This window comes from Nyctereutes procyonoides, unplaced genomic scaffold (assembly GCF_905146905.1).
Source record: "Nyctereutes procyonoides isolate TBG_1078 unplaced genomic scaffold, NYPRO_anot_genome, whole genome shotgun sequence".
NCBI lineage: Eukaryota > Metazoa > Chordata > Mammalia > Carnivora > Canidae > Nyctereutes > Nyctereutes procyonoides.
The window spans coordinates 14,348,325-14,374,381 of NW_026575146.1; the positions used below are offsets into that span (position 1 = coordinate 14,348,325).

The window sequence follows — 26,057 nt, forward strand, 5'->3', positions numbered from 1 at the left end:
AGCTTTCTTTTCCTTTTAGAATAAATTGTTCATTATCCAATTATAGAAGTAATGTATTTCAGAATATTTCAGAAATTCAGAACGGTATACAGAAGTCAATAAAAATCCACTACTCAACAAACTACTGTTAATTACATACACACTCTCTCTGTCTTCCAGACTTCTTTCTAGGTGATGTTGTGCATGTGTGTGTGCACATACAGACTTAAATTTTTTAAAAAAAATTTTATTTATTCATGAGAGAGAGAGAGAGAGAGAGAGAGAGAGAGAGGCAGAGACACAGGCAGAGGGAGAAGCAGGCTCCATGCAGGGTGCCCAATGTGGGACTCGATCCTGGGTCTCCAGGATTCGCCCTGGGCTGAAGGCAGGTGCTAAACCGCTGAGCCACTTGAGGTTCCCCCAGACTTAAATTTTTTAAATGAAGATTTTCTTTTTAAATAATCTCTACTCCCAAAACATGGGGCTCAAAGTCATAACCCTAAGATCAAGGGTTGCATGCTCCACCGACTGAGCCAACCAAGCACCCTTAGACTTACTTTTAAACAGATTTATGATCAGACCATATGTAGATTTTAATCTTCCTTTTAACATTCAATATAGCACAAACATTTTCTTATGCTACTAAGAGCTGTCCCAATGCATATTTAAAATATATCAGATGGATGCACTATCTTGTCAGTGAGTTTATCATTGTATTCAAAATTTTGTATCACAGATAACTCTGTGATGAACATCCTGTACAGGTATCTTGGTATCTCTGTTTATTTCGTTTGGATAGATTCTAAGAAAAAGAATGACTGTCAAATGTGTGAACACTTGAAAGGCTTAGCTATGTTCTGCCAAATTGCCTTCCGGGAAGCGTGTGCTCATTTACACCACCCTGGCAGAGTACATGAGCTGTCCTGCCATGCTCTGGCCACCACAAACTCCTATCCCTTGAAACAGGATTCCAAATTACATTGACTCTGAATGTAAAAGTAACATATATTCATTTAAAAAAATTGAGAAGTAAAGAAAAGCATAACAAATAATATTAAAAATACAATGACTTCACCCTGAAAACGTTTGTTAACATTTTGGTGTACATCATTTCTGTTCTTTGGTGAATATATGTATCTATGTCTGTGAGGGTATATGTGTGTGTGTGAATATATATACAAATATACACATATATACACATGCACACACACTTTTAAAAGTATTGAGATTAAACTATTAAAAATTGATGTTTTTAGGTAAAAATGATTGAATACAGGCAATTTTATATGAACCAAGCTAATAGATTTATATAATTGGGACCCAATTGTATATATAGTTTTATATTATTTCTTCACATAATTTATGAAGAACATTATTCCATTTCTTTATCCATCGTCAACAGTATAATTTCAGATGACTACATCTTACCCCAATGTTGGAATATGACTTTATTTACTTATCATTCATTCATTCATTCATTCATTCATGAGAGAGAGAGAGAGAGAGAAAGGCAGAGACACAGGCAGAGGGAGAAGCAAGCTCCACTCAGGGAGTCCCATGCAGGACTGGATCCTGGGACTCCAGGACCACGCCCTGGGCCGAAGGCAGGGGCTAAACCACTGAGCCACCCAGGCATCCCCATGACTTCATTTATTGAACCAAATCACTATTGTTATACAGTGAGGACACTTCCAGTTTTGAATTATGTTTTTGGGAGTTTATAATATCAAAATAATAAAAGTGCAATGGACATCTTTGTAGGTAAATCTTTGGTACATCTCTGAACATTTCTAGAAAAAGGGTAAAATGAGAGGTTAGGAACATTGCCTCTGGGAAGGGTGTACCCTCCTTACCTGTAGGGATTATTCTTAAAACAATCCAAACTTTATCAGTTTGATTAAAAAAAAAAGTTAGGGTAATCTGAAACAAGTTGCTGTTGTTTTCATTTGGATTAATCTAATTACTAGGAGAGTTGAATATTTCCTACTTGTTTGAACTTCTGGCATTCTTTATATGTTAAGGCTCTTAGCTCTCTATCCTGTTAGCTGCACCTAATCATTATGTTTTTTGACATAAGTTTTTTTCTTGGATGTATTCAGTCAACTCTAATTTTTCTGCTATAATCATTTGAGGTTTGGAGCTATGAGTAAATAAGTGAGTGAGTGAGTGAATGAAGTAAGGATGGAGCTACTTGCAGACCCAAGGCGATGTTCTCTGTAATAGTACCCAATACTAGAACTTAGCTTGGAGAAGATACCTATGGCTACAGAGAGCTCTGTTCCTCTTTAGCATCCAGAAACTTAGAGCCAAATTTCATGTCCCATCAAAGGAATTCCAGGAATCATTCTGCCCTCTGTCACCCCGCTTCCTTTTTATATGCCTATTTTAAGGGTTCTATTGGACATATGCCTTTTAAGGTAAATGCTCCCCAAATTTCCTTGAAAGTAGACAAAGGGGATCCCTGGGTGGCGCAGCGGTTTGGCGCCTGCCTTTGGCCCAGGGCGCGATCCTGGAGACCCGGGATCGAATCCCACATCGGGCTTCCGGTGCATGGAGCCTGCTTCTCCCTCTGCCTGTGTCTCTGCCTCTCTCTCTCTCTCTGTGACTATCATAAATAAATAAAAAAATAAAAATAAAAATAAAAAAAAGAAAGTAGACAAAGGATAAGTAATAATCCAATAAAGAATAACTGATATTAACTGTAGCAGTTTGTTGTGTTACTTTTCCAATCCTTAAAAAGATTTAAAAGCAAGAAAAGATGAACTCCAATTTTTCATTTTGCAGCTAGATGGTACAAAAAATATTTTAAATGTTTTGTTTTTCTTAATTTTTTTTTCTGATTATAAACTGGCTTCTTCCCCCCCTCTAAGATTTTATAATTTGATATTTGGTTTCATTGTCTTAAAATAATTCCTTGTATACCGTAGTTGCAGTTCATCTGGGGTGCATCAGAATGATCAGAACATAGAGACCTTTGTAGGGTCTGAGTGTTCCGTAGGCAGCTAGCTACTCAGCCATCTGGTATCATCACCTCCTGCCTCTCCACCCTCGGGCAGTTGGCCATCTCTGCACTGAGGGTTTTTACTGTGGCTTCTGGGAACCCTGCTTCAGGATCAGCAGCAAGCTGTTTCAAATTCAAAGTTCCTGATCCCATGGGACCAGGTGTGACTCAAGAATGTGTATTTAACAAGTCCCCAAATAAGTTTTTATGCATGTTAAGTTTGAGAGCCACTGGTGAAGTAGCAAATATAATAAACAATTATGATGACACTTTTCTAGATCACTAATAACAGAACTGAAACTGAAAACTGATCTTATTTTGGAGGGCATCTGCTAAACCTATAAAGACAGCGCCCTCTTCTGGTTCCCTGCTGTGAATGTGTGTTTTATTTTCTTTGGGTCTCTTGGGTTTTGTTTTTTAACAACCGTGACATTTTATTACTTGATCTTTGAGTTTAAGGGCAGAAAGATGACAATACTATTTTTTTTAAGTTTCTATATTTTTTAGAGTTACTATATTTTTTCAAGTTTCAGAATGGTTAAATATTATATATAAACAATTTGTTGTGACTTTCACTTCATTGTTAGTATTTGGGAAATAAAATAGTTTGGGAAGGTCGTACCTTGGTATAGCCTCTCATAAGGGTGCCAATGATCCATTATCTAGCTAACCAGGGCCATATTGTGTCTCATAACCATTAAGAAGAAGAAGTTTTATCATCCCCTCCCAGTAGTAAATGTGATTTAATTCTTCATGTAACTTTTTAGAGTATTATACTTCTAGTGGGCAGCTTGGATATGGCCCATCTGATTGTAGGACTATGAGAACAGCTAGCAGGACTGGCTGTATGGGGGCTGGAGCACTCGGGCTCACGAATTAAAAGAAGTAGGTATGAGTAAATAGGGGTGACCATACCATAAAGCCCTGCCTTCATTGCCTCTCTGCTTGCTGGCTCAGTAAAGACCTCCCACCCATGCAATTCAACAGGTGGATTTTGCCAGGATGATTAAGTAAAGCTTTCTGGAGGTTACAGATCAAGTGCCTAGTTGTGTACTTACTTCATGAGAGGGTGTCTTTATGAAATCATGTTTATTTCCTGTATACATAATTTTGAATATACCTTTGTCTTATTTTAAAGAAACGGTGGCATGTTATCTCCTGAATATTTCCTTCTTACTACTCTCCTTCAGGGGAAAGACAAAATGAACACATACAGGAGGGAGTGTGGGCCCTAGAAGTGATTTTTCTCAACTGATTGGATTGCTCCTCATATTCCTGACAGATTTGCAGAGTGGTCCATTTAAATCAGTTAGAACAGAGACTGTCAAGTCAGATTTTATGATTACCGTGTGAAGTAAGCCCTTGACCTTCAAACCATTCGTTCTCATCCAGTGTTTCTAGGTAAGAATCTTCTGAAAGCAAGTTCTTGAGTTTAGCCATCTTTGATTTCATGATGTCTTTGGCTTTGTTCATAGTAGCAACTCAAAAATTGAATTGCTTAGATTGTCCAAGGTGCTTTGAATAATACATCAACGCAACCCAGATGTTTGCCCCCTATATTCAAATATCTCAAATACCTCCCCAAGCCTTTAGAATATCCTTGCTGCTTTCTGAGCACCAGCATTCCCTACCAGGACCATTTCTGTGTCTCTGCCTCCACCACTGTCCCCCACCTCTTGATGATGAGGCCACCCTCAGCAGTTTACATTTTTGGTCTTGACTTGTCATGACTACCTCCCTATCTGCTGTTGGATTTTGATCTGTTGCTTCTAACATGGAGGGAAAGCATGATTACATGGGCTAGTTATTGGGCTAGTCAATATTTTATTTTACTTACTACTACTTTCTCTGTTGGGGGTTAGCAAGCTAACACACACAAGCCACATGTGGCCCATTGGCTGTTTATGTAAAGTTTTATTGGAACACAACCATGCTCGATCCTTTCTATTTGTGGCTGGCTTTGCAATACAATGTGGTTGAGTGGTTGCAGCAGAGATTGTATGCTGGCAAAGCCTACACTTTTTTAAAACTGACTCTGTGCAGAAAGTGTGCTGCCCTCAGCTCTATGTGATAGGCCGGTAATGGAACTGCATTTTAGTGACCATCATTACTTCCCTGTTTATGAACAGAATGGGCAACCAAGATGAAATCATCTCTAGTTAAGAATTCATGTGTTCATAGGTTGAGATAAGATTATTGATTAGGGTAGTTTCTAGAGAATATCTTGACCATTGAACATTAAGTTATCTCCTTATGTGAATATGTTTTTTTGGAAGACCAGACACATACATACTTAAATGAGAAATCATTTTGTGTTTAAGAACTCCATGCTTATTGTTTTATTGCAGTAGAATAGACATAACATAAAATTTCCCATTTTAACTGTTTTTAAGTGTAGAGTTCAGTGGCATCAAGCACATTCACATCATTGTGCAACCATCACCACCATCCATCTCCAGGACTTTTTCATCTTGCAAAACCAACACTCTTTCCCATTAAACACATACTGTCTGGGCTTCCTCCTAGCCAGCCCCTGGCGACTACATTCTGCTCTCTGACTCTATGAGTTTGACTACAGCAGGTCCTCATGTAAGTAGAAGCATAGTATATTTGTCCTTTGTGTCTTTCTTATTTCACTTATGATGTCTTCAAGGTCAATCTGTGTTGTAGCATGTGCCAGAATTTTCTTCCTTTTAAGACTAAAAGAAATTCCATTGTGTGTATATACTGCATTTTGTTTATCCATTCATCCTGAAGCGTACTGGGGTAGCTCCCACATTTTGGCTGTCGTGAACAGTGTTGCTATGAACATGGGTGTGCAAATACCTGTTCAACTTCTTGCTTTCAGTTCTTTTGTGTTTATACCCAGAAGTGGCATTGCTGGATCAAATGGTAATTCTACATTTAATTTTTTGAGTGACCACCATACTATTCCCTACAGTGGCTGCCCCTTTTATGATCCCACTAGCAATGCATAGGGTTCCAGTTTCTCCATATCCATGTGGATACTTGTTATTTTCTGGTTTTTTTTTTAAATAATAGCCATTACAATGGGTATGAAGTAGTATTTCATTGTGTTTGTGGGTTTTAAAAAATATTTTATTTATTTATTCATGAGAGACACAGAGAGAGAGAGGCAGAGACACAGGCAGTGGGAGAAGCAGGCTCCATGCAGGGAGCCCGATGTGGGACTTGATCCCAGGACTCCAGGATCACACCCTGAGCCAAAGGCAGATGCTCAACTGCTGAGCCACCCAGGCATCCTGATGTGTTTGTGTTTTTGTAACTCATTCCCTCAGTATTTATTAGGTATCTACTAACCTGACACTTATTTTATTCTCTGTATGAATTTTGTTTTGATGATTTGATACAAAATTGCAAAAAAATTACCACATAAGGTTTGTTAACACATCCTTCACATCACATAATTATCATTTTGCCATCATTATGGTGAGAACACTCTGCTCTCATAGCAACTTACAGTATTGTTAACTGTGATCACCATGGTGACTATATATTAGATTCCCAGAACTTATTCATTTTAGAGAAGAGAGAGTGCTGGGGAAGGGGCAGAGGGAGAGAGAGAGGGAGAGAAGCCCAAGAAGACTCCACATCAAGCGTGGAGCCCCACACAAGGCTCGATCTCACGACCCTGAGATCATGACCTGAGATGAAACCAAGAGTTTGACATTCAACCGACTGTGCCACCCAGGTCCCCAGTATTCCATTTTAATATATACCACATTTTCTTTAACCATTAATCAGTTAAAGGACACTTAGTTTGTTTCCATATCTTGGCTAGTGTGAACAGAGTTGTAAAGAACATGGGAGTACAACTATCTCTTTGAGATAGTGATTGCATCTTCAGATATATGCCCCGTGTGGGATTGCTAGATCATATAATAGTTCCATTCTTAATTTTTTTTGAAGGAATCTCCACACTGTTTTTTTTTTAGATTTATTTATTTATTCATGAGACACACACAGAAAGAGGCAGATACATAGACAGAGGGAGAAGCGGGTTCCCCACAGGGAGCCTGATGTGGGACTCGATCCAGCATCCTGGGATCACACTATGAACAGAAGGCAGACGCTCAACCACTGAGCACCTAAATGTCACTCCACACTGTTTTCCATATGGTTGTATCATTAGTGTTTTGATTTGCATTTCCCTAATGATTAGTGTTGTCGAACATCTTTTCATGTGCTGATTGGCCATTTGTATATTGTCTATTGAACGAAGTCCCATGCCCTTGTATAAAATTGGGTTATTTGGTCTGTTTCTTGAAAAAGAAGAAGTGTGCTGTAGGGATCCATACCAACCACACTTCCCAATTTCAAAACTTACTATGAAGGTACAGTAATCCAAATAGTGTGGCCCTGGCATAAGGGCAGGCAAAGAGACCAATGGAAATATCTAGAGCACCCCTAAGAAACTCTTGAATATGTAGTCAAATGACTCTAAACGTATCATTCAAGATGGAAAGATCAGCCTTGTTAGTAAATGGTGCTGGGAAAACTGAGATCACTGTGAGACGATTGGACCCCTACCTAACACCCTACAAAAATTAACTCAAGATGGACAACAGACCTAAAACTATAAAGCTCTTAGAAGAAAAACTCAGAGGGAAGGAAGACATTGACTTTGGCGGTGATTTCAAGATGTGATGCCAAAGCCACAGGCAACAGAAAGAAAATGGACAAATGAGGCTACAGAAAAATGAAAAACTTGTATTTCAAAGGATGTTGTCAACAGAGCATAAAGGTGACCCATGGAATGGAAGGAAATAATTGCAAATCACATATCTGATAAGGGATTAATATCTAAATTCTTTAGCTTAGAGGACTCCTAAAATCTACATTCAATTTTCAGAGAAAATCAAAGAACACCAGAAAGCAATCTGTTGTCCCCAGGTCCTCAACAAACCTGCACCAGTTGCTATAACTAGCAGCCTTAAGCTTGTCTTCGTGGAAGAGTTACTGCTCAGCTCCTGGTGATTGTTATTAACACGGAAGCCATCCAGAATTTCTGTTGATAGAATATTGGAAGCTTAATTAAGAGAAAAAATTATTTTTTCTCTCTTGTGACTAAGCAGAAGAGTAATGTCTAATAGCAAAAGGACACCGGATGAGAGATGTTTTCTGCCAGCAGGATTATAAATCTACTATTATTAATTTTTGTTCTCCTGGAAGGCATTAGTTGCTGATTCATGGTTGTGCACTTTGTCTTCTTTCATCCTGGGGTAGTGGCTTGGCTCCAGTGCTGTTTCAGCTCAAAGCTTCTCTAAGGACTAAAATATATTTAAAAATGGCTCTGGAGTCCAGCTCCAAAACCATCTATGATGGGATATCATGATTCTTCATATATTGAGGGATTTCTAGGTCAAAATTTTTAAGACATTTTCCATTTTGCACATGTGAGCCAAAAATTAGTTTGAAACTTTGTTGTTTTAGGGACTTTTTGTTTCCTATTAAGGAAAATGTCCTAAAACACACTGTAATTGTCTAACACCCCTCTGAAACCCTGCTTTTATTTGCCTCTCCTAGAATTTAGAATACTCAAGCTCTAGTGTGGACCAACTATCAGAACTGCCATATACAGTTGTGTGGGTTGAACATTGTATTAAGGAGCCACATCTAAGTGGGAGTACAGTTCACATCGTAGACATCTGAGATTTGTGTGCTTAATGTGATGATTTTTCTGGAAGAATCAGCAAAATAAGTTGTTTTAACAAAATCCATAGGTTGCAACCAACTCCTAGGGGTCAGACAAAAGTATTTTGAGGAAGGGGCACATTTGCATTGTTTCCAGGGAGGCTCCATGTAGAGTAGCCCCACCTGTCTTTTGCTTTGGGTCACACCTGGAATTCCAGGGTGTGGTTTCCTACCTAGGATGCTATTGCGCCCTGCATAGGCAGCAGCAAAGAGGTGGTTATGGGCCAGGCCACCCTCCTCCACAGCTGGATCCCACACAACTGTATGGTCATGTATGACTTTTCTAACAAAGGGTAGCTGTGGGGATCCTTCGGTGTAGTAGGGGAAGTTCATGGTAATGTCTTGGAAGAAGAAGAACCCACACAGATCCCACAGTTCAGAACATGAGGCCACTTGGCCACTGGACATGATTTGCTGGGTTGGCTGAGTTGCCCTGGATCGTTCCACAGAGTCTATTCTGTGCCTTCTTTCCCATGAACCATGTCACCTAAGTGCCAAGTGTTAGGGGAGCAGGGCATGGCAGCTGCTGCAGGGCCAGTGGTCCAGGGCACTGGCAGCTTGGCAGTTAGTGTGCTTGACCAGCATGACAATGGAGCCCAGCTGAGATGGGCATCCATTCTATAAGAGTTTTCATGAGCAGTTGATATAAGGTGCCTTATCTCATTTTTTTTTTTTTAGATCAAGAAGTAGTGCATAGGTAGATAATGACTTGTCACACACATGCTTGTGCCAGCTGCAGGACTGGCATTAGATCTAGAAACCACAGGTGCTCTGTGGTTGGTATGGATCCCTACAGCACTGTGAGCTCCTGTGTGTGAGCAGAGCTTGTGTCTTCCTTACCTCTGTAAAGTGCTCCTGTGTTTTCTATTCAGTGAATGTGAGTGAATGGGTGAGTCACATGTAAGCCAAGTTGTGAAAAAAAAAATGATGGCTGCCTCTTTTTAAAAAAAGATTTATTTATTTATTGGAGAGAGAGAGAGAGAGAGCACATGCAAACTCAAGTTGGGGGGAGGGGCAGATGGAGGGGGGTGGTGGGGAACATCTCAAGCAGACTCTATGCTGAGCTCAGAACCAACCTGGGACTTTATCTCCCAGCCCTGAGATCATGACCTGAGCTGAAATCAATCAAGAGTCGGATGCTTAACCAACTGAACCACCAAGCGCCCCGGTGACCTTCTTTTCATACGTGTTTGGTCATATGGCTCAAATGAGGAGCTAACGCTTATTGTTAAGATAGTTCTGGTTGCTGCTGTTGTATTTATAACCACCCCACACAAGAAACCCTCTGCTGGTGCTGGCGACACCAAGATATGTAAGACGAGACCTGTATCCTCGAAGTGTTCACTGTCCAGTTGGGGTGACCGACACAGATGCTCATAATCACAGTGCAGTCGGAGGAATGTTAGTGAAGTGTGCGTGGCAACCGTGAAGGGGCCAGCCGGGTGAGGACAGGCTCAGGATCCTGGAGAGGAAGCACCAGCTGAGGTGGGAAGGTATGTGAGCGAGGAGCATGGAAGAACAGTCTAGTGGACACCAGGCATCTTCCCCATGACCTACAGATGGGACAGGTGATACATACTCTAAATAGTGGAAGGTGACCCTGGAGAGGCAGGGAGGGACTCAATCACAAAGGACCTCTATAGGTCTTTTCCTCTGGCTACTAGAACAAGCGTTGGTGGCTTCAAACAGCAGAAATGTGTTGTCTCACTATTCTGGGGGCTGGAAGGCCAAAACTCAGATGTCAAGGGGCCACTCCCTTGGCCAGCTCCAGGGTAGGGTCTCTCCCTGCCTCTCATAGCTCCAGCTGCCTCCTGCCTGTCCTTGACAACCATTGGCTTGTAGACACATGACTCCAGTCTCTGCTTCTGTTGTCACGTGGCTGTTTTCACATTGTCTTCCCTGTGTGCCCATCCACCTCTGTGTCCATGTTTTCCCTTTTTATAAGAACATTAGTCATATTGGATTAGGGCCTATCCTAATGACCTCCCCTTAGCTTGCTCTGCATAGACTATCTCCAAATAAGGTCATGGTCACAGGTGCTAAAGATTAAGACTTTGGGGAGCCTGGGTAGCTCCGTCAGTTAAGCATCCAGCTCTTGATTCCAACTCAGATCATGATCTCACGGTTGTGGAATGGAGCCCTGTGTCTGGGTCCCCACTGAGCGGGGAGTCTGATCGAGATTCTCTCTCTCTCCTTCTCCCTCTGCCCCTCTCCCACCTCAAAAATAAATCAATAAACCTTAAAAAAAAAAAAGGTGAGGACTTCAACATGTCTTTTTAAGTGATACAACTCAACCTATAGCAGCCTTGGCTGCTGGTCAAGGATGTTCATTCATTATCTGTTGTATTCACCTAGACAGTGAGCTGTAAGCAAAGGACAGCACTTCCTGTGCTCTGGAGTGGGGTTGGAGGGGGAAGGGGGCAGGGCTAGGAGAGACGTGGGAGCCTGAGGAGGGGGCGAGGAGGCACTGCTGGCACCCTCCCAGCCTGGCCCCTCTGTCCCCGAGGGCCCTCACACCCCAGGCTGGATGCCCCAACCCAGGGGCACAGGCTTCATTTCTTGGTTTAAGCAGGGTGAGATACCTGTGACAAATAGAAAGCATTTCTCAATCAAGAAATCTCAGAGTTTCCAGGGAGTTGGCCATTGGTTTATAAGTGGTTGTTTTCCCCCTCGCTTTTTTTTTTTTTTAAGATGTTAGTTATTCATGAGAGACACACAGAGAGAGGCAGAGACACAGGCAGAGGGAGAAGCAGGCTCCCTGCAGGGAGCCCGACCTGGTCTCCAGGATCGTGCCCCAGGCTGAAGGAGGCACTAAACTGCTGAGCCAGGATCCCTGGGTGGCTGGGCGGTTTGGTGCCTGCCTTTGGCCCAGGGCACGATCCTGGAGTCCTGAGATCGAGTCCCGCGTCGGGCTCCCGGCATGGAGCCTGCTTCTCCCTCTGCCCGTGTCTCTGCCTCTCTCTCTCTCTCTCTCTCTCTATGTCTAATAAATAAAAAAATCTAATTCTTTAAAAACAAAAACCAAACAAACAAAAAAAAAAACTGCTGAGCCACCTGGGCTGCCCTCCTCTTTGCTTTTTATCATGAAAATTTTCACACTTGAGAAAAGTGGAGAGAATGGTAACCCCCCCCCCCCCGCCCCATGTACCAGTCACTGGTCTGCTCTTCCCTAACTTGTTTGTATCCCCCTTGGTAGGCAAGTTATGGTGCAAAAGGCAGTTTTGTCATTTGTAGACGGTGACTTTGGGCCTATTGCAGAATGTCCCTAAGTCTTAGTTTTCACTGATGACATTGAAATGACACCCAGTGACCACTCAAGAAGCACATGCATGTGGAGTGTGGCACACAGCACAGGGCACACAGTCAGCTGCTAGGGGATGGCAGCTGTGCCTTCGAGAATGTGTCCTGGAAGCCTAGGCTCCCCACCCTGACCCACAGCTGCTCCTTTGCAAAGCCTCTGGCCTAATGAGGCAGCCTGAGCAGCACAGCAGGGCCGCTGCTTCCAGGCACCCCACCTCTCAGGACACCTTAGAGGGCACCCTTTTATCAGCATTTCCTCCCTGAAGTTATGTGTGTTGTTATTTTATTACCTTTTTTTTTTTTGAGAGAGAAATCCTGTGCAAGAGAGGGAGCAGGGGGAGGAGGGACAGAGGGAGAGAGAGAATCTCAAGCAGACTCCTTGCTGAGTGTGGAGCCCAGTGTGGGGCTCAGTCCCTCAACCCTGAGATCATGACATGAGACGAAACCAAGAGTTGGACACCAATGGGCTGAGCCACCCAGGTGCCTGTTAGATGCATTTTTATATTAGCAGAAAGTAAATAGTGCTTTTTAAGGAAGCCTCTGGTAAGAAACAACTGAGGGAATAGAGGAGAAAATTACCATGGAAATAAACAGTGAACCAGACCCAGCCACAGAGCAGCGCTTCCCAAACTTCAGTGAACAGACTGTGGTTGTGCGCAGTGCACCTGGGCCTCTGCATCACTGACGGGCAACACGGGGGTGCGGTGGGACCTAAGGGCCAAACCTGTCCCTCTGCCTGTCTTTGTATGTCCTGTGAGTTAAGAATGAGTTTTACATTTTTGAATGGCCAAAAGAATGTTTGTAACCCATTAAAAAGCCATGAAATTCAAATTTCAGTGTCCACCAAGTTTAACTGGGGCACAGACACTCTGTATTTTTAAAAATTTATTTTTAAATTTTATTTAAATTCAAGTAATTAATGTGTAGTGTCTTATATTAGTGTCAGGGGTAGACTTCAGTGATTCATCAGTTGCACATCACACCGCGTGCCCTTCTTCATGCCCATCCCGCCCCCCCCCCCCCGGCCTCGTCCCCTCCAACAACCCTAATATTGTGTACGCCTGCTGTCCCAGGGGCAGAGGAAGAGACTGCAGAGAGCCTAGAATGCTTCTTGGTCTTTACTGGGAGAGGTTGCAGAGCCCAGTGTGGCCGGCCAGGCCCGATGCAGCCAGCAGGGGGCAGCAGAGAGCCGTCTGTGGCCAGGCCTGCCCGGGGCCCTGGGGTGAGGGGTATTTGGCAATGGGGTGTAGGGGACTAGGCTTAAGTCCAGGACGGAGACAGGGGTCTCAGGTAGAAATGCCCAGGCAGTGGGCACCAGGAGATGAGAGGGGGGTAAGTGGGAGTAAGTAGACGATGTCTGGGGAGGGGCTGTGAGAAGAGGAGCTGCTGGAGTCTGCAGGGAGGGAAGCCAGCAGGAGAGCTGGGCCCACAGGGGTTGTGGAGGTCCAGGGACGCTGTGTGGGGCTTGGACTTTGGGCAGTGACAGTGGGGAGTCACTGAAGGGCTTTAGGCAGTAGATCCATAGCATCGATGGGGGTGGGAGGGGTTGTAGCTGGTGGCTGTGCCTTGGGGACACTGGCACCACAACCCAGGGACAGATGATGAGGGTCTGCAGAAGGCAGGCAGTGGGAAGGGAGCCAGCCGCCACAGTGAGCGAGCCGGCCAACCCACAACAGGGCTCGGAACTCCCCATCCCTTTGGTGTTCTGTGTTTTCACCCGGGACACCGTGGATAAACAGTGTCACTAATTTTTCTTTTTCTTTGCCTTGTTTTGCTCTGCTTTCATGACAACCACCCGGCCGCGATGCAGTTAGGGTGGTTCTCTTTTTCTTCTGGCCTGGATGTTTTCTTCCCAGTGGCTCCTGTGGATGTGGGCTCTCATCCACTACCAGCTGATTCTACTGGGGCAGCTCTCGGCCTTTGGGGCGACCTCTCTGATCTGCCTTAGACAAGCATTTCTTCATGGGGGAGGGCTCACAGGCTCCTTTGAGAATCTGGTGAACACCATCATGAACCCCCTCCCCACCGCAAGGCACACAGACCGGTAGACTCAGACTTTGACTTACGAGTTCAGAGCTCAAGCACTCCCTGAGGCCAGTTCCAGTTAAGAACCCCCGCCCTGGGGCCTGCACCACTTAGGGATCAGCTGGGGGTCAGCTCCTCCTGGTTTTAAGATTTGGGCCTTGATGTCAAAGATCCTTGCCTTCCCCCTTCCGAAGCCCTCCCCTACTCTTCTTCCTGACTTATGGAGATACAAATGTATATGTAAGTTTTTCTTTGGAATGGATTAAAACCTTCAAAGCCACAACACGGGAGCTAGAGGGACCTCTTAGGATGGCAGGTCTGGTGGTTCTCAGCCGTGTGTTGGGCAGTGTGGAGCCCGGTGGGAGACTCCCCTGGGCAAGACAGTCCGCCTTCCAGCTTGGCTGAAGAACCTCTTCCTAAGCGCTGGGCCAGGAAACATTGTGTTCACAGGACTATGGACATGTAGAGTTCTATTTTGGGGCTCTTAGTACATCATAAAATCCCCTTTCCTTGAAACAAAAAGAGTACTATATGAGACATAGTCTTCTTTAGGAAATTATTAGCCTCTATAACTAGAAATAAGTAGATTACATTCTTTAACAGATTAATTTAATCTCCATAACAAGGACTGTTCAAAGGAATATAGTCATTCAATTATTAAATGTTTCCAAAGGACAGATGGAAGCTTGGAAGCTTCGACTACTTTTCAAATTTTCCAGATTTAGAAAATCTAGCCCAACGTCAACTTCTAATAAAAGGAGTCATTCCCAGAATTTATGGTCTCTCCGCCTGTGTGTATGCAGGCATTTTTAACAGCCGCTTTCGTGGGACGTAGTTTATAGAACATAAACTTTATCCATTCTTTAAGTATATAATTTAATTATTTTTAGCAAATTTGCAGAGTTGTGTGACCACCATCACAATCGAACTTCAGAGCATTTTGATCACCTCAAAATGGTCTTTTACTTTTTAACTGCAAGAAGTGATGTTAGATGCTGAATCGCTGAGCCACTCAGGTGGGTGCGATCCTGGAGTCCTGGGGTCGAGTCCCACGTGGGGCTCCCTGCATGGATCCTGCTTCTCCCTCTGCCTGTGCCTCTGCTGCTCTGTGTCTCTCATGAATAAATAAATAAAATCTTAAAAGAAGAAGAAGAAGAAATGACATTAGAAAAAGCTGCTAATTTTAATTGATTGCTTCCTGTGTTTGCACCACCAAGGTTGTCTTCTTACTAATGAATGACCTTTACTGGTATCTCTTCCAGGCAAACACGGGACAGCCGGAGCAAAGCTCTTGCAATCTTATCAGGAGCTGAGGTGAGTGCTGTACTAGGGCAGACTGTCCTGGTCCCTCCAGGGCTGAAGAACAAAAGACCCTGAAAGAACTTTTAGATCTCTTGACTTTCAGACGTGGCTGCTTTGGAATGTGACTTTTTTTTTTTTTAATGATAAAGTGCCTGGAAAAGATTGAAACAGAAATATTTCCAGATTCTTAGGAAGAGCCTTTTTTGGGAGCTAGCAGAGCATTTTCTCACTAAAGGTTTTACTTCTTAAATTCTCCTGAAATGTGGTTAAGAAAATGAGATATTATTTTTTATGGCATTTTAAGTGAAATTCTAAACCAAGCATTTGCTTTGAAGAGTCATTCATATCTCCAACATCATGCCCGGTGCCTGACATCTCAGACATCCGTGGAATAAAATTGGCAGCAGTGAGGAATGGTCTGCAAGATGCTAATTTCTTGATACAAAATCCTAAACACCTAGCGCTCTGGAAGCTGGCAACAATTCACACACCTGATTGCACCAAATATATTAAAGTATTACTGAAAGCTCCCCATCCAGTTCTTTTTTCTTGTCCCAGAATGAGACTTTGCAGTCTTCGGACTCCTCCTCCTCCTCCTCCTCCTCCTCCTCCTCCTCCTCCTCCTTTTCCTCCTCCTTTTCCTCCTCCTCCTCCTTTTCCTCCTCCTCCTCCTCCTTCTCCTTTTCCTCCTCCTCCTCCTTCTCCTTCTTTTCCTCCTCCTTCTCCATCACCAACTGCCACAGGGGACGACGCAAGGAGTCTCAGCTCCAGAGCAGCCAGGCTGCTTTAGACAACACAGGTGGAGCACCAGGGCTAGAGCAGGGGCAGCTCAGTGCTCATTTGCCACATTCTGATACCAGGAATGCCCTGCCCAGAGGAACAGATCCAGGCAGGGCTGCCGGGATCCTCTTCTAAAATGTGAAGAAGTAAGAAACAAAACAAAATAAAAAGGCAGGGATCCCTGGGTGGCACAGCGGTTTAGCGCCTGCCTTTGGACCAGGGTGCGATCCTGGAGACCCGGGATCAAATCCCACATTGGGCTCCCGGTGCATGGAGCCTGCTTCTCCCTCTGCCTGTGTCTCTGCCTCTCTCTCTCTCTCTCTCTCTGTGTGACTATCATAAATAAATTAAAAAAAAAAAGGCAGAGAACTTGAACTATGGGATAATGGCGAATCCTGTGTGTTTGCAAGACTAATGGTTGGATCATTCATAACCCATTTCTTATTCCTGTATTTTTCCTTGGCAGCAAAATTTCTGTGGTTCCTCCCACCCCACCTCCTCTGAGCGAGAGCCAGTGCAGTGGCAGCTCTCACAGGGTAATGTGTCTGTTCTGTGTGCTTCCCTGGGGAAGGGGAAGTGGGAGAGAAGTGGAAGAAGAAGGGGGTCTTAAGGTTGGACAAAGACCTTCAGAGCAAAGGGATCCACCTGTGGCTGAAGCAGGCCATGGAGGGAGCAGAGAATGGAGGCCGGAAGTGCTGGGTCCTGCCTGGTATCTGTGCTTCTGGCATACTTTGGGGGTCATGTGATCATCTGCATTAACAATGACTCACCTCTGCACCCCACTTCCTCTCCTGCACCCCAACATCCCCACTTGCATCCCACATCCTGACCCTACCCCACATCACCACCTGTACCCCACATCTCAACCTGTACCCCATGTCCTCACCTGTATCCCACACCATCTGTACCCCACTTCCCCACTTATACCCCACACCCTCACCTGCACCCCACTTCCCCACCTGCATCCCATATCCTTACCTGTATCCACATCTTCACCTGTATCCCATGTCCTCATCTGTGCCTGCATCCCTATCTGTACCCCATATCTTCACCTGCATCCCACATCCTTGCCATACCCCACATTCCTACCATTTTATTTTTGTCATTTTGTTGGCTGTCTTCCCTATCTGTGCCCTGTGCCCTTGAGTGTGGTGTTCTGAATAGGCTGCAGTGTGTCAGGGGTCTCTGGGGATATAAGAGAAGTAAATACAGGTTGATCCACAGGTGTATGATTCATAGGTGTGGGAGTGCCTGGGGTGTGTATATCTTTTGAGTATTTATAGATTCTAACATAAAATAGACCAGGACCATTTCTGTCCACAGAAATTAGCGGTGTCATCTTAGGGGAGTTATCTGGGTTCCCACTTGGGAGGTAGAAATGATTATACTCCTCTGGCTTGCTTCCCATGGCTGGTGTGAGAAATTAATGAAATAATGTCTGTGCTGGTACTTGGAAACTATAAAGTGCCATGAAAATACATGGTCTTGATTATTTTCATTATCGTTAGTCTGTGAATTAAAGAGAGTAACTATATCTGTACATAGAAGGGCATATTCATATGCTAGTGAGAGAGAGGGTATATTTATTCTTTTTCCAGTTTCAAACTGAGACCCTGGAATGATCTTCAAAATTCTGTTCCACTTTCTCCTTGAGATTCTGAATCCTCCAAAGTTCCAGCATAGATGTGCTCAAGACATATTTCCTGGATGGATGGGTGGAAGGATGGAGGGAAGGAGGCACTGAAGGTGGGAGGAGTGGGAAGAGGGAGGGAGGGATGGAGGGAGGGATGAATAGATGGATGGAGGGATGGATAGAGAGGTGGATGGAGGAAGGATGGATGGATGGATGGATAGGTAAATGGATGGATGGATGAATGGATGGTTGGAGGGATGGAGGAATGGGACTTGAAGGGGAAAGTGACCCCCTTTCTGTCATTTTAGCTTCCTTTTTCTTCTTTCTCCTGCTTAGAGGGGTGGAATGAACTCCTTGGCTCCAGGCTGGTGCCCTGAGCCTGGTACCACCGATGGCCACCATGTCATGTGCCTTCTGCTGTGGTGGATCCTCTCTGTGTGGAGTTGGGGTGGGGTCATGCAAGAGCAGGTTAAAGGAGCAGGAGTCTAGCTGAGTACAGTGTGAGCCAGTGAAATGTTGCTCATTATTCCCGAGGTGATAGTTGTCATGTCAACACCCCCCTGCTGACGCCCCTTCCTTAAACCCAGGTGTCAGACCTCAGAGGAAAGCAGCTGAGTAAGACAGTCCCTACCTCTTGAAAGGACAGTGTCCTCTCCTCTGCAGACATGCATGCACACACACCTGCACACATCCTGAGCCCCCGCACTCCGCTCACACCTGCCCGTGGTTGGGGGTTGGCAGCCTGAAGGCTGCTGGGGCAGACACGCATCTTCAAATATAACTCTCATCCTCTCTCCTCTGTCTCTGTTTTAGTTACAGGAACTTGGTCAGTTTAAAGGATTTAATAAGTCCGTGGAAAATTTGTTTCTGTCTGTTACCACCCACATGAAAAGTAAGTGGATGCCTTTCCATATGTTCTTCCCACCGCCAGCCAGGCCAGCCAAGCCCACGGGCGGGGCCTGGCCCGGGACCTCGGTCTCCAGCTCCTGGGGGGACCACAGCCCCGGCCCTTCACCCCTCCTCCCGCAGAGCAGGCCTCCGGTCTCCTGGGGGAAGAGGAGACCCTCAGCCCCCCATGTAGCCCGACGGTGGCCCGAACCTGCCAGAGCTCAGTGCTACTGGGGAGGAGCTGGCACGGACCTGGTGGCCCATCTGGGCACCCCCACAGCCTCTCCCCAGGACCAAGGAAGACAGTGGGGTGGGTGAAGTCCGGGCGCTTTCCGGCCAGGCAGGGCCCAGAGCCTGTCATTCGCATGGAACCACTTGTCCGTTCTTTTGGCCTTGGTCAATTTATCTTCTTCAATGAGCCGCAATCATGTGATTTGCAGATGCCAGGAACCCAAACCCGTCACTGCTTAGAATCTTGCCTCTTTCAATGTTCTTTCTGCTCGGATATTCTTTCCTGTTTATCTTAAGCTGCAAACCCCAGAGAAGAGCCCCCCCACACACACTCAGGCCTGTGAAGGTGCCTGGAGCAGGCCGGGCACTAGGAGGGATTGGGGGTTATCAGGCATCCACTCCCTTTCTCGGTGCTTCTGATTGGCTTCTACCCACGCTGGTGCATTTGGATGGGCTCAGCGTTGTCCCTTAGCCTTGAGACAGTCTCATTATTGGATTTGAATTAGTCCTCTGTGTTCCACTCGAGCCCTTCCGAGCTGCGTCATGACAACTGAAATCAAAGCATCACTTTTCAGACAAGCAGAAAGGTGACCATCCCACCAGACAGTCTGTCTCGAATTTCGTGCCACTTGCTTGCTAATAGAGCAGGGAGGGTCCAAGTCACCCTGCTAGTCTGCCGGGCGTTCGGACGACGCCTGCCCTCTGTGTGCACCAGCCTGGGACGTGGGTTTCCAACAGTTAACAGCTGCCCGAACTCTGAGCAGCTGGCTCTGTTCCTGTTGCCACTCTTCCTGTCGAAGCTTCTCAGCGTCTCTTTCTAGAAGCACAGCCTTCCCCAAATCCACGCGGCTTATGTGAATTCCCTCCCACCACTGTATTCCGGAATCCTGCCTCAGCATTAACTCTGACCTGGTAATCCCTCTGCCAGACACCCAGTGAGGCAGGACACAGGTTTCATCTTGTCCCATGTCACGCTCGCCCTCTTGCACATGCTGGGACCCACACGTGGGAATGCTTGGGTGTGCTTACGTACCCAGAGCCTCACCAGGACACAGGCTCACATGTTTGAGACTCGCCAGTTTAATACTTTGAGTGGTATGATGATGCCATCAGTATAAATCAGCAGACCCAGGTGGACAGCCGGGCTAGTCCCCGGGGGTGGGAGATTCAAAAGATTCAAAAGAACAAAGCAGTCTCTGCCATGGGGTATGGATTGGACCCCTTAACCTGCATCCCCGTCCCGCTTGCTCAGGCTCTGGTGTTTCATGGGATGCCGAGTCCTCAGCCCAGAGGCAGGGATGAAAAGACACAGCTTTCTGGGCCCCCGGGTGGGGGAAGTGGTCTGCCCACCACCTCTTCCAGGTGCTCCCGCTGCTTCCACAGGGAAGGGCACAGGCTGCATGTGCTGCACCCCGCCTCTGCCTCTGGGCACATAGCGGGGCTGGGGCTGATTCCTGTTTCTTCAGGTCCCGAGCTATTGTGCACCTGTCCCTCTTGATTCCTTCTGCTGCCTGTTTCTTACAGAAGTGGTACAGCGGACAGCCTCTTTCTGGTGTCACCTGGGATCTGTGGGGGACGGCTGGAGGGGACCTTGCCCTAAAGAGTTTGGGAAGCTGCCGCAGAGCTACGACCTCTGGTAGCTGATGTTGCCTGGTGGAGCCAATCCGTTTGGAATAAATGAACAATTCCAGCCCTTTTTATTATGGCTGCATTTCTAGAAGATTCCAGCACTCTAGCCCCCCTTAGAAGGGGAAAAGGAAATAAGAATGTTGATTTTCGCTTCAGGATCATTCTGGGCTGTTACCTTTCCTTTTCACCTGATTCCAGGCCTACTTGTTAGAAGCAGAATTGCTTAGGAGGCACCCCCACCTGCCTTGTCTGTGAACATAAATGGACCAGATAAAGACACAGGCTTTGGGGTGAGTGCCCAACAGAGGGCAGGGGGATGACCCCATCCCCCAAGGTGGGAGGTCTTCACCTCCTGGGGGCTCTCACACCCTTCATAGCTGGGCTGGAATTTGGCCATTCGAGGAGTTCAGGTCCACTGTCAACATTGAGGGCCTGGTGTGCGCTGGGACCCTGCTAGCTTCTGGGCACAGAAAGATGCCCCAAGGTTCCCAGATGCTAGACTTGAGGACAGTGTGGACAGCAGTGCTCTCAGAGAGGAGAGGTTGCACACATCCTGGTGGGAAAGAAGATGCCCCAGGGCTTTGGGGGGCAGGTGAGGTTCTCCTCTAGAGAAGAGAGATGCTCTGCAGACATATGCCCGGGAGCACATGTGGGGGATGCCTAATAAATAGCATCTCGAGGAGCGGATCAGAGGACAGGATGCTCTGGGGCCAGGCTGTCCAATATGCTAACTGCAGATGGCTCTGGAAATGTGGCCTGCCCGAATAAAGGGTAAAATACACACCAGATTCCAGAAATTTACTGCTTAAAAAAAGAAGTTAAAAATCAGTTGTACAGCACAGTAATGTTGAAACAGTCTTACATGGTGGTGGGTGGTAACTAGACGTAGGGTGGTGATCATCTCGTAAGGTACCCCAGAAACTAGTATTATGTGTCAGTTGCCGATTAAACATTTTGTTAATTTTGATATTGATTATATATTTTAACAGTATTTTGGATATATTGTGTTAAGTGAAATATAGTGTTAAAATTAATTTTTACCTCTTTTTAAAATGTGGCTACTGGAAAATTTGAAATGGCATATATAAGCCACATTATATCCATCAGAGGGCTCTGCTCTAAAGATAGTTTCAGGGTCATCTTTGAGACAGACAAGGACCCCATGGAAAAGGAAAGACATTTTTGGAGGACAAAATCATTTTTGAGGTGGTTGCTTGCTTCTGTGTGTGGATTCCTTCCTTCTCACTTTATTCACCTTTATTCTCAACCGGTATTACATTACAAGAAAAGTTGTATTTTCAGGGTTTGCTTATTAAAATAATTATAAGGGTACCCTGAATTTGCCTCCACCTCTCCTCAAAAGGTCCCAAGCAATGGTATTTAGTTATAAATCTTTATAAGAAACCCCTAAGACGTTGGCTGATTTGTTAGGCTGCCTTTTTGGTGCTTGGACAACTGGGTACTCATGGCGTGTGCCCAGGATACAGAGTAACCCGGCTGGATGACCTCCCCTGCACTCCCGCCCTGATGCTGGCTGTCTGCCCACAGAGGCAAGTGGCCACACCATCACCCCTGAGAATCCAGCTCCTCTGTGCTGTGCATAGCAGTGTGCTCCGTGTCCAGCACACGGTGTCTGGGGACACATCCCTGGACCCCAGAGCTCAGGGTCATCCTCCCCATGCTGTAAGCCTAGCCTACAGAGACCTTGGGGTTTCTCAGAGTGTGGTTGCAGGGAGTCTCAGAGGAGGGCCCTAGGAGTCTGTCAAAGCTGTGTGCTCCCACCTGTCATCCCTTGTATTTGTTTTCTAGAGCTTTCCAAGTCCCAGAATGACATGACCTCTGACAAGCAACTCCTAGCCACGGGTCCCAGGCAATGTGCTAGCCGGACAGAGAGAAGGAGCCAGTCTGACACTGCCATCAACGTCACCACCAGGGTATTCCCCAAGGCCACCAGGCCACCACGAGAGCTACTTCTAGCCCATTTCTCTATAGATTTCGTTTGCCTTTTATCTTAAGCAGTCCGAAAAATGTAATTATGAACCCCTCTCTCTTGGGAAGGCCTGGCCAAATGATGATCAAATTTCAGGGTCTATTTGGAAAATAGTTGAGAGCAGGGAAAAGATTCTGCCTAATGCCAAGCCCCCAGGGCTTCCAGGTGTCCACTGGGACTCCTTGCCGGCTTCAAGACCGTGCCAAAGGCAAAGGGCCCACCTGCAGGGCCGAAATGTGCCAGGTGGTTCCTGAGGTTGAAGACCCTCATGGAGAGTCAAGAGGCTTTCCTACTCCCAACACCCTCCGGTTAGAATCTCTCCTGGTCTCTGCTAGAAACCACTAAAAACGCAACTGCTGCATGACCACGGGCAATCACGAGGGAGGCTCTCTCCAGGTATCTAAACCACAAGAGAGCGCACCTAATAAAGGCTTTTAAGTAAATAATTAGTCTGGCTTTCCACCAGGATTAACCAAGTCTGAAGCAGATGCTCTGGCCCAGGACAGAAAGCGCCTTTAGAATCAGAACACCTGGGTTGTAGTCCAGCTGAGGTGACCTGGCTAGGGCAGGTGTCCTATATGGGTCAATATGGGGTCAATATGACCGCTCTGGTGGGCTGAACAGGACAGGTGCCCCTTCCCTGCAGCTGTGGGCTCTACTCAGGATGTCCCCAGACTGCTTGAGCCAAGTGGATTAGATTAGCCCCACCTCCTGCTGGAACTTCCACACACAAGCTCAAGGTTTCAAATTCTGCCTCCGTTGGGGACCCCTCTACCTTGGGTGTGTCACATGAAGGCCCTGAGCATCAATATGCTCTTGGTGAAATGAGAACTCGTTCTGCCCAAGGCCACAGGCCGCTTGTAAAGATCCCCAGAGATAATACAGCATCTAAATTGCTACCTAAGCCATCTAAATATACTATCTAAATTGCCAGTCTTTCTTACTGTGTGCCAGACTCCACTCAAGGCTTTCCTCGGATCATCTCGTTTTATCCTCACACTACCCCACACTATTGCGTTTGGCCTTGTTTTACATTTAGGGAAACTGAGGCTTACGGAGATCAAGTCACATGGCCTTGGTTACACAACCAGAAAGTGGTGGGCGGTCTTGGTTTGGAGGCCGAACTCTGGAGCAGCTATTTGCAAGTTGAATGCCTGTGTGAGTCACTCGGAAATGTTGAAATGTGGAGTCTGAATCAGTAGATCTGGGGCAGGTGTGAGATGCAGAGTCTCCGATGAGTCTCTGAGGAGCTGCTGGGTGAGCAGGTGAGGCTGCTGCTGCCCTTGGGACCTAGATTTAGGACAAGGCATCTAGAGTGTGTGAGATGTATTTGGAAGGCCTTTGAAATGCCGAAGTGCAAACAAGTGTTCGCTCCTCTCGGCTCCCGTGGTCTGCACAGACACCATCCCGGCCACCGTCTCTGGGTCAACAGGTCGAGGAGACGTCAGCACACATTTAGGAGACACTGTGTTCTGGGCATGATGGCAGTGTTACATACTAGTCACACTTAATTCTTACAAAAGTACTGGGATAGATATTGTTAGTCCTGTGATAAAGATCTAGAACCTGAGGGACACCTGGGTGGCTCAGTGGTTGAGTGTCTGCCTTCCACTCAAGGTGTGATCCCAGGATCCAGGATCGAGTCCCACGTCAGGCTCTCTGTCTCTCATGAATAAATAAATAAATCTTTTAAAAAATAAAAGATCTAGAACCTGAGCTTTAGCGAAAGGGTAACCGTCTTGTCTAATATATATACAGCTAATAAAATGTAGAGCCAGGAGTAGAGTCCAGGTTTTTTTTTTTTTTAAGATTTTATTTATTTATTCATGAGACAGAGAGAGAGAGAGAGAGAGACAGAGAGGTAGAGACACAGGCAGAGGGAGAAGCAGGCTCCACACAGGGATCCCAATGTGGGACTTGATCCCAGGATACAGGGATCACACCCTGGGCCGAAGGCAGGAGCTCAGCCGCTGAGCCACCCAGGCGTCCCTAGAGTCCAGGCTTGTATGGTTCTAAATTCTATCCTCATAACCTCCTCTTTATATGCCACATCAGGAGGACAAATGAGGGCCCAAAGAATTGGGATGAAGCCCCTCTGATGCTAACACTCATAAGGTTACCAGGCACTGTTATTGATGTAAACCCCTTTAGATATTTGACTTTTTAAATCCTTAAAACAACCCTGTGTGGCCTGTGCCATTGCTTTTGCTATGAAAGATGAGGGCATAGGAGCAAAGAGATGCCCAAGGGGGGTGGTCAGCCAAAGCCTGCTCCAGACACCACTCCTGTGATGCCTGCAGGAAGAGGTGCCCACAAAATTTGTGGACAGCACGTTTCCTGTTTCTGATGTCATGTGCCATGTGATGGGGCTTAGCTTTTGGCATTCAGAAGCTGACCTATAACATGACATCCGCAGCATTTGGCCTCCCCCACTGTATGTCCACGTGGAACCAGCCTGCTGGGCAATTGCCAGCTTGTCTGATGGAACAAGGGAGCTCCAGAGTAGAGGCGAGGAAGGCTATGAGGGCCAAGACTAAGGACCCCCACCATGTAGACACTCTGTCATGTGTGTCCAGTTCACTGCCAGGCTCTTGGCAGGACGTGCTTCCTCCCTTTTACAGGCCTTCTCTCTCCCCACCTTTCTTAAGGATATGGCTGTTTTAAAGGAGCAATTTAGCCAAATGTTTATAAAGTGCTCAGCAATCATGGCATGCTCTATAAATGCTAAATAATTACGGGGTTGAAATATAAAGAGTACATCTTTAAATAGGACATTTGTCAGACTGCAATTACACATGCCCTAGCTGGTGAGCTCATAAAAGTCACACTCACATTTCCATTGGGGCACTTTGGAACGTTTTGCCAACATCAAGCACCCAACGCGGTGCCCTTCGGGAGTAGGGGACGTCAGTGCCCACTTTGCAGGTGGCTACACTGAAGCACAGAAATAGTAGATAGCTTTCTTGAGACCACATGGTGACTCTGGGATGGTCATTGAAAAAGGAGCTCAGGATCGCTTCCCACGCTGCTGCTTTGCCCATTAAGTGTGAGCAGTGTGTTCTGAAAATGCTCCCTCACTGCAGCATCTGGGCCAGGACTCTTTAAAAAAAACAAAAAACAAAAAACAAAAAAAAAAACCCTGATTTATTCATGAGAGACACACAGAGAGAGGCAGAGATATAGGCAGAGGGAGAAGCAGGCTCCTTGCAGGAAGCCCAATGTGGGACTCGATCCCAGGACCTGAGTGGAAGGCAGATGCTGGACCACTGAGCCACCCAGGTACCCCTGGGCCAGGACTCTTTGAGAAGTGTCCTCTCTCCCCTGTCCTCTGAGAGCTCTGTGCATCCGGTGGGGTTTTAGTGTGCATCTCATTAACGTGCGTGGCTCTCTATTGGCCGTAAGGACATGCACCTGTTAACCAGGAAGGAAACACAAGAAGGCGTTGGGAGGAGCTACCTCTGAGGAGAGGGAACAGGATGCAGGCGGGGAAGAAACCTCTCTTTCATTCTGCACCCCTTATGTGAAGTTTTCCCACGTAGGTCTGAAATCTGAAGAAAGCACCTGCCCCGGGGCGTGGCGCTCCC

At 46.1% G+C, this 26,057-nt stretch overlaps 1 protein-coding gene across 1 annotated transcript in view; it reads left to right on the forward strand.

Annotated features, from left to right (window-relative positions):
* Nucleotides 1–26,057, forward strand: part of SYTL3 (synaptotagmin like 3) — a 77,233-nt gene that overhangs the window by 25,172 nt on the left and 26,004 nt on the right. Inside the window, exons 4-7 of the mRNA XM_055310846.1 lie at nt 15,283–15,334; nt 16,569–16,638; nt 18,549–18,627; nt 22,293–22,417. Of these exons, the coding sequence (XP_055166821.1) occupies nt 15,283–15,334; nt 16,569–16,638; nt 18,549–18,627; nt 22,293–22,417 (326 nt within the window). The remainder of the gene's footprint in view (nt 1–15,282; nt 15,335–16,568; nt 16,639–18,548; nt 18,628–22,292; nt 22,418–26,057) is intronic.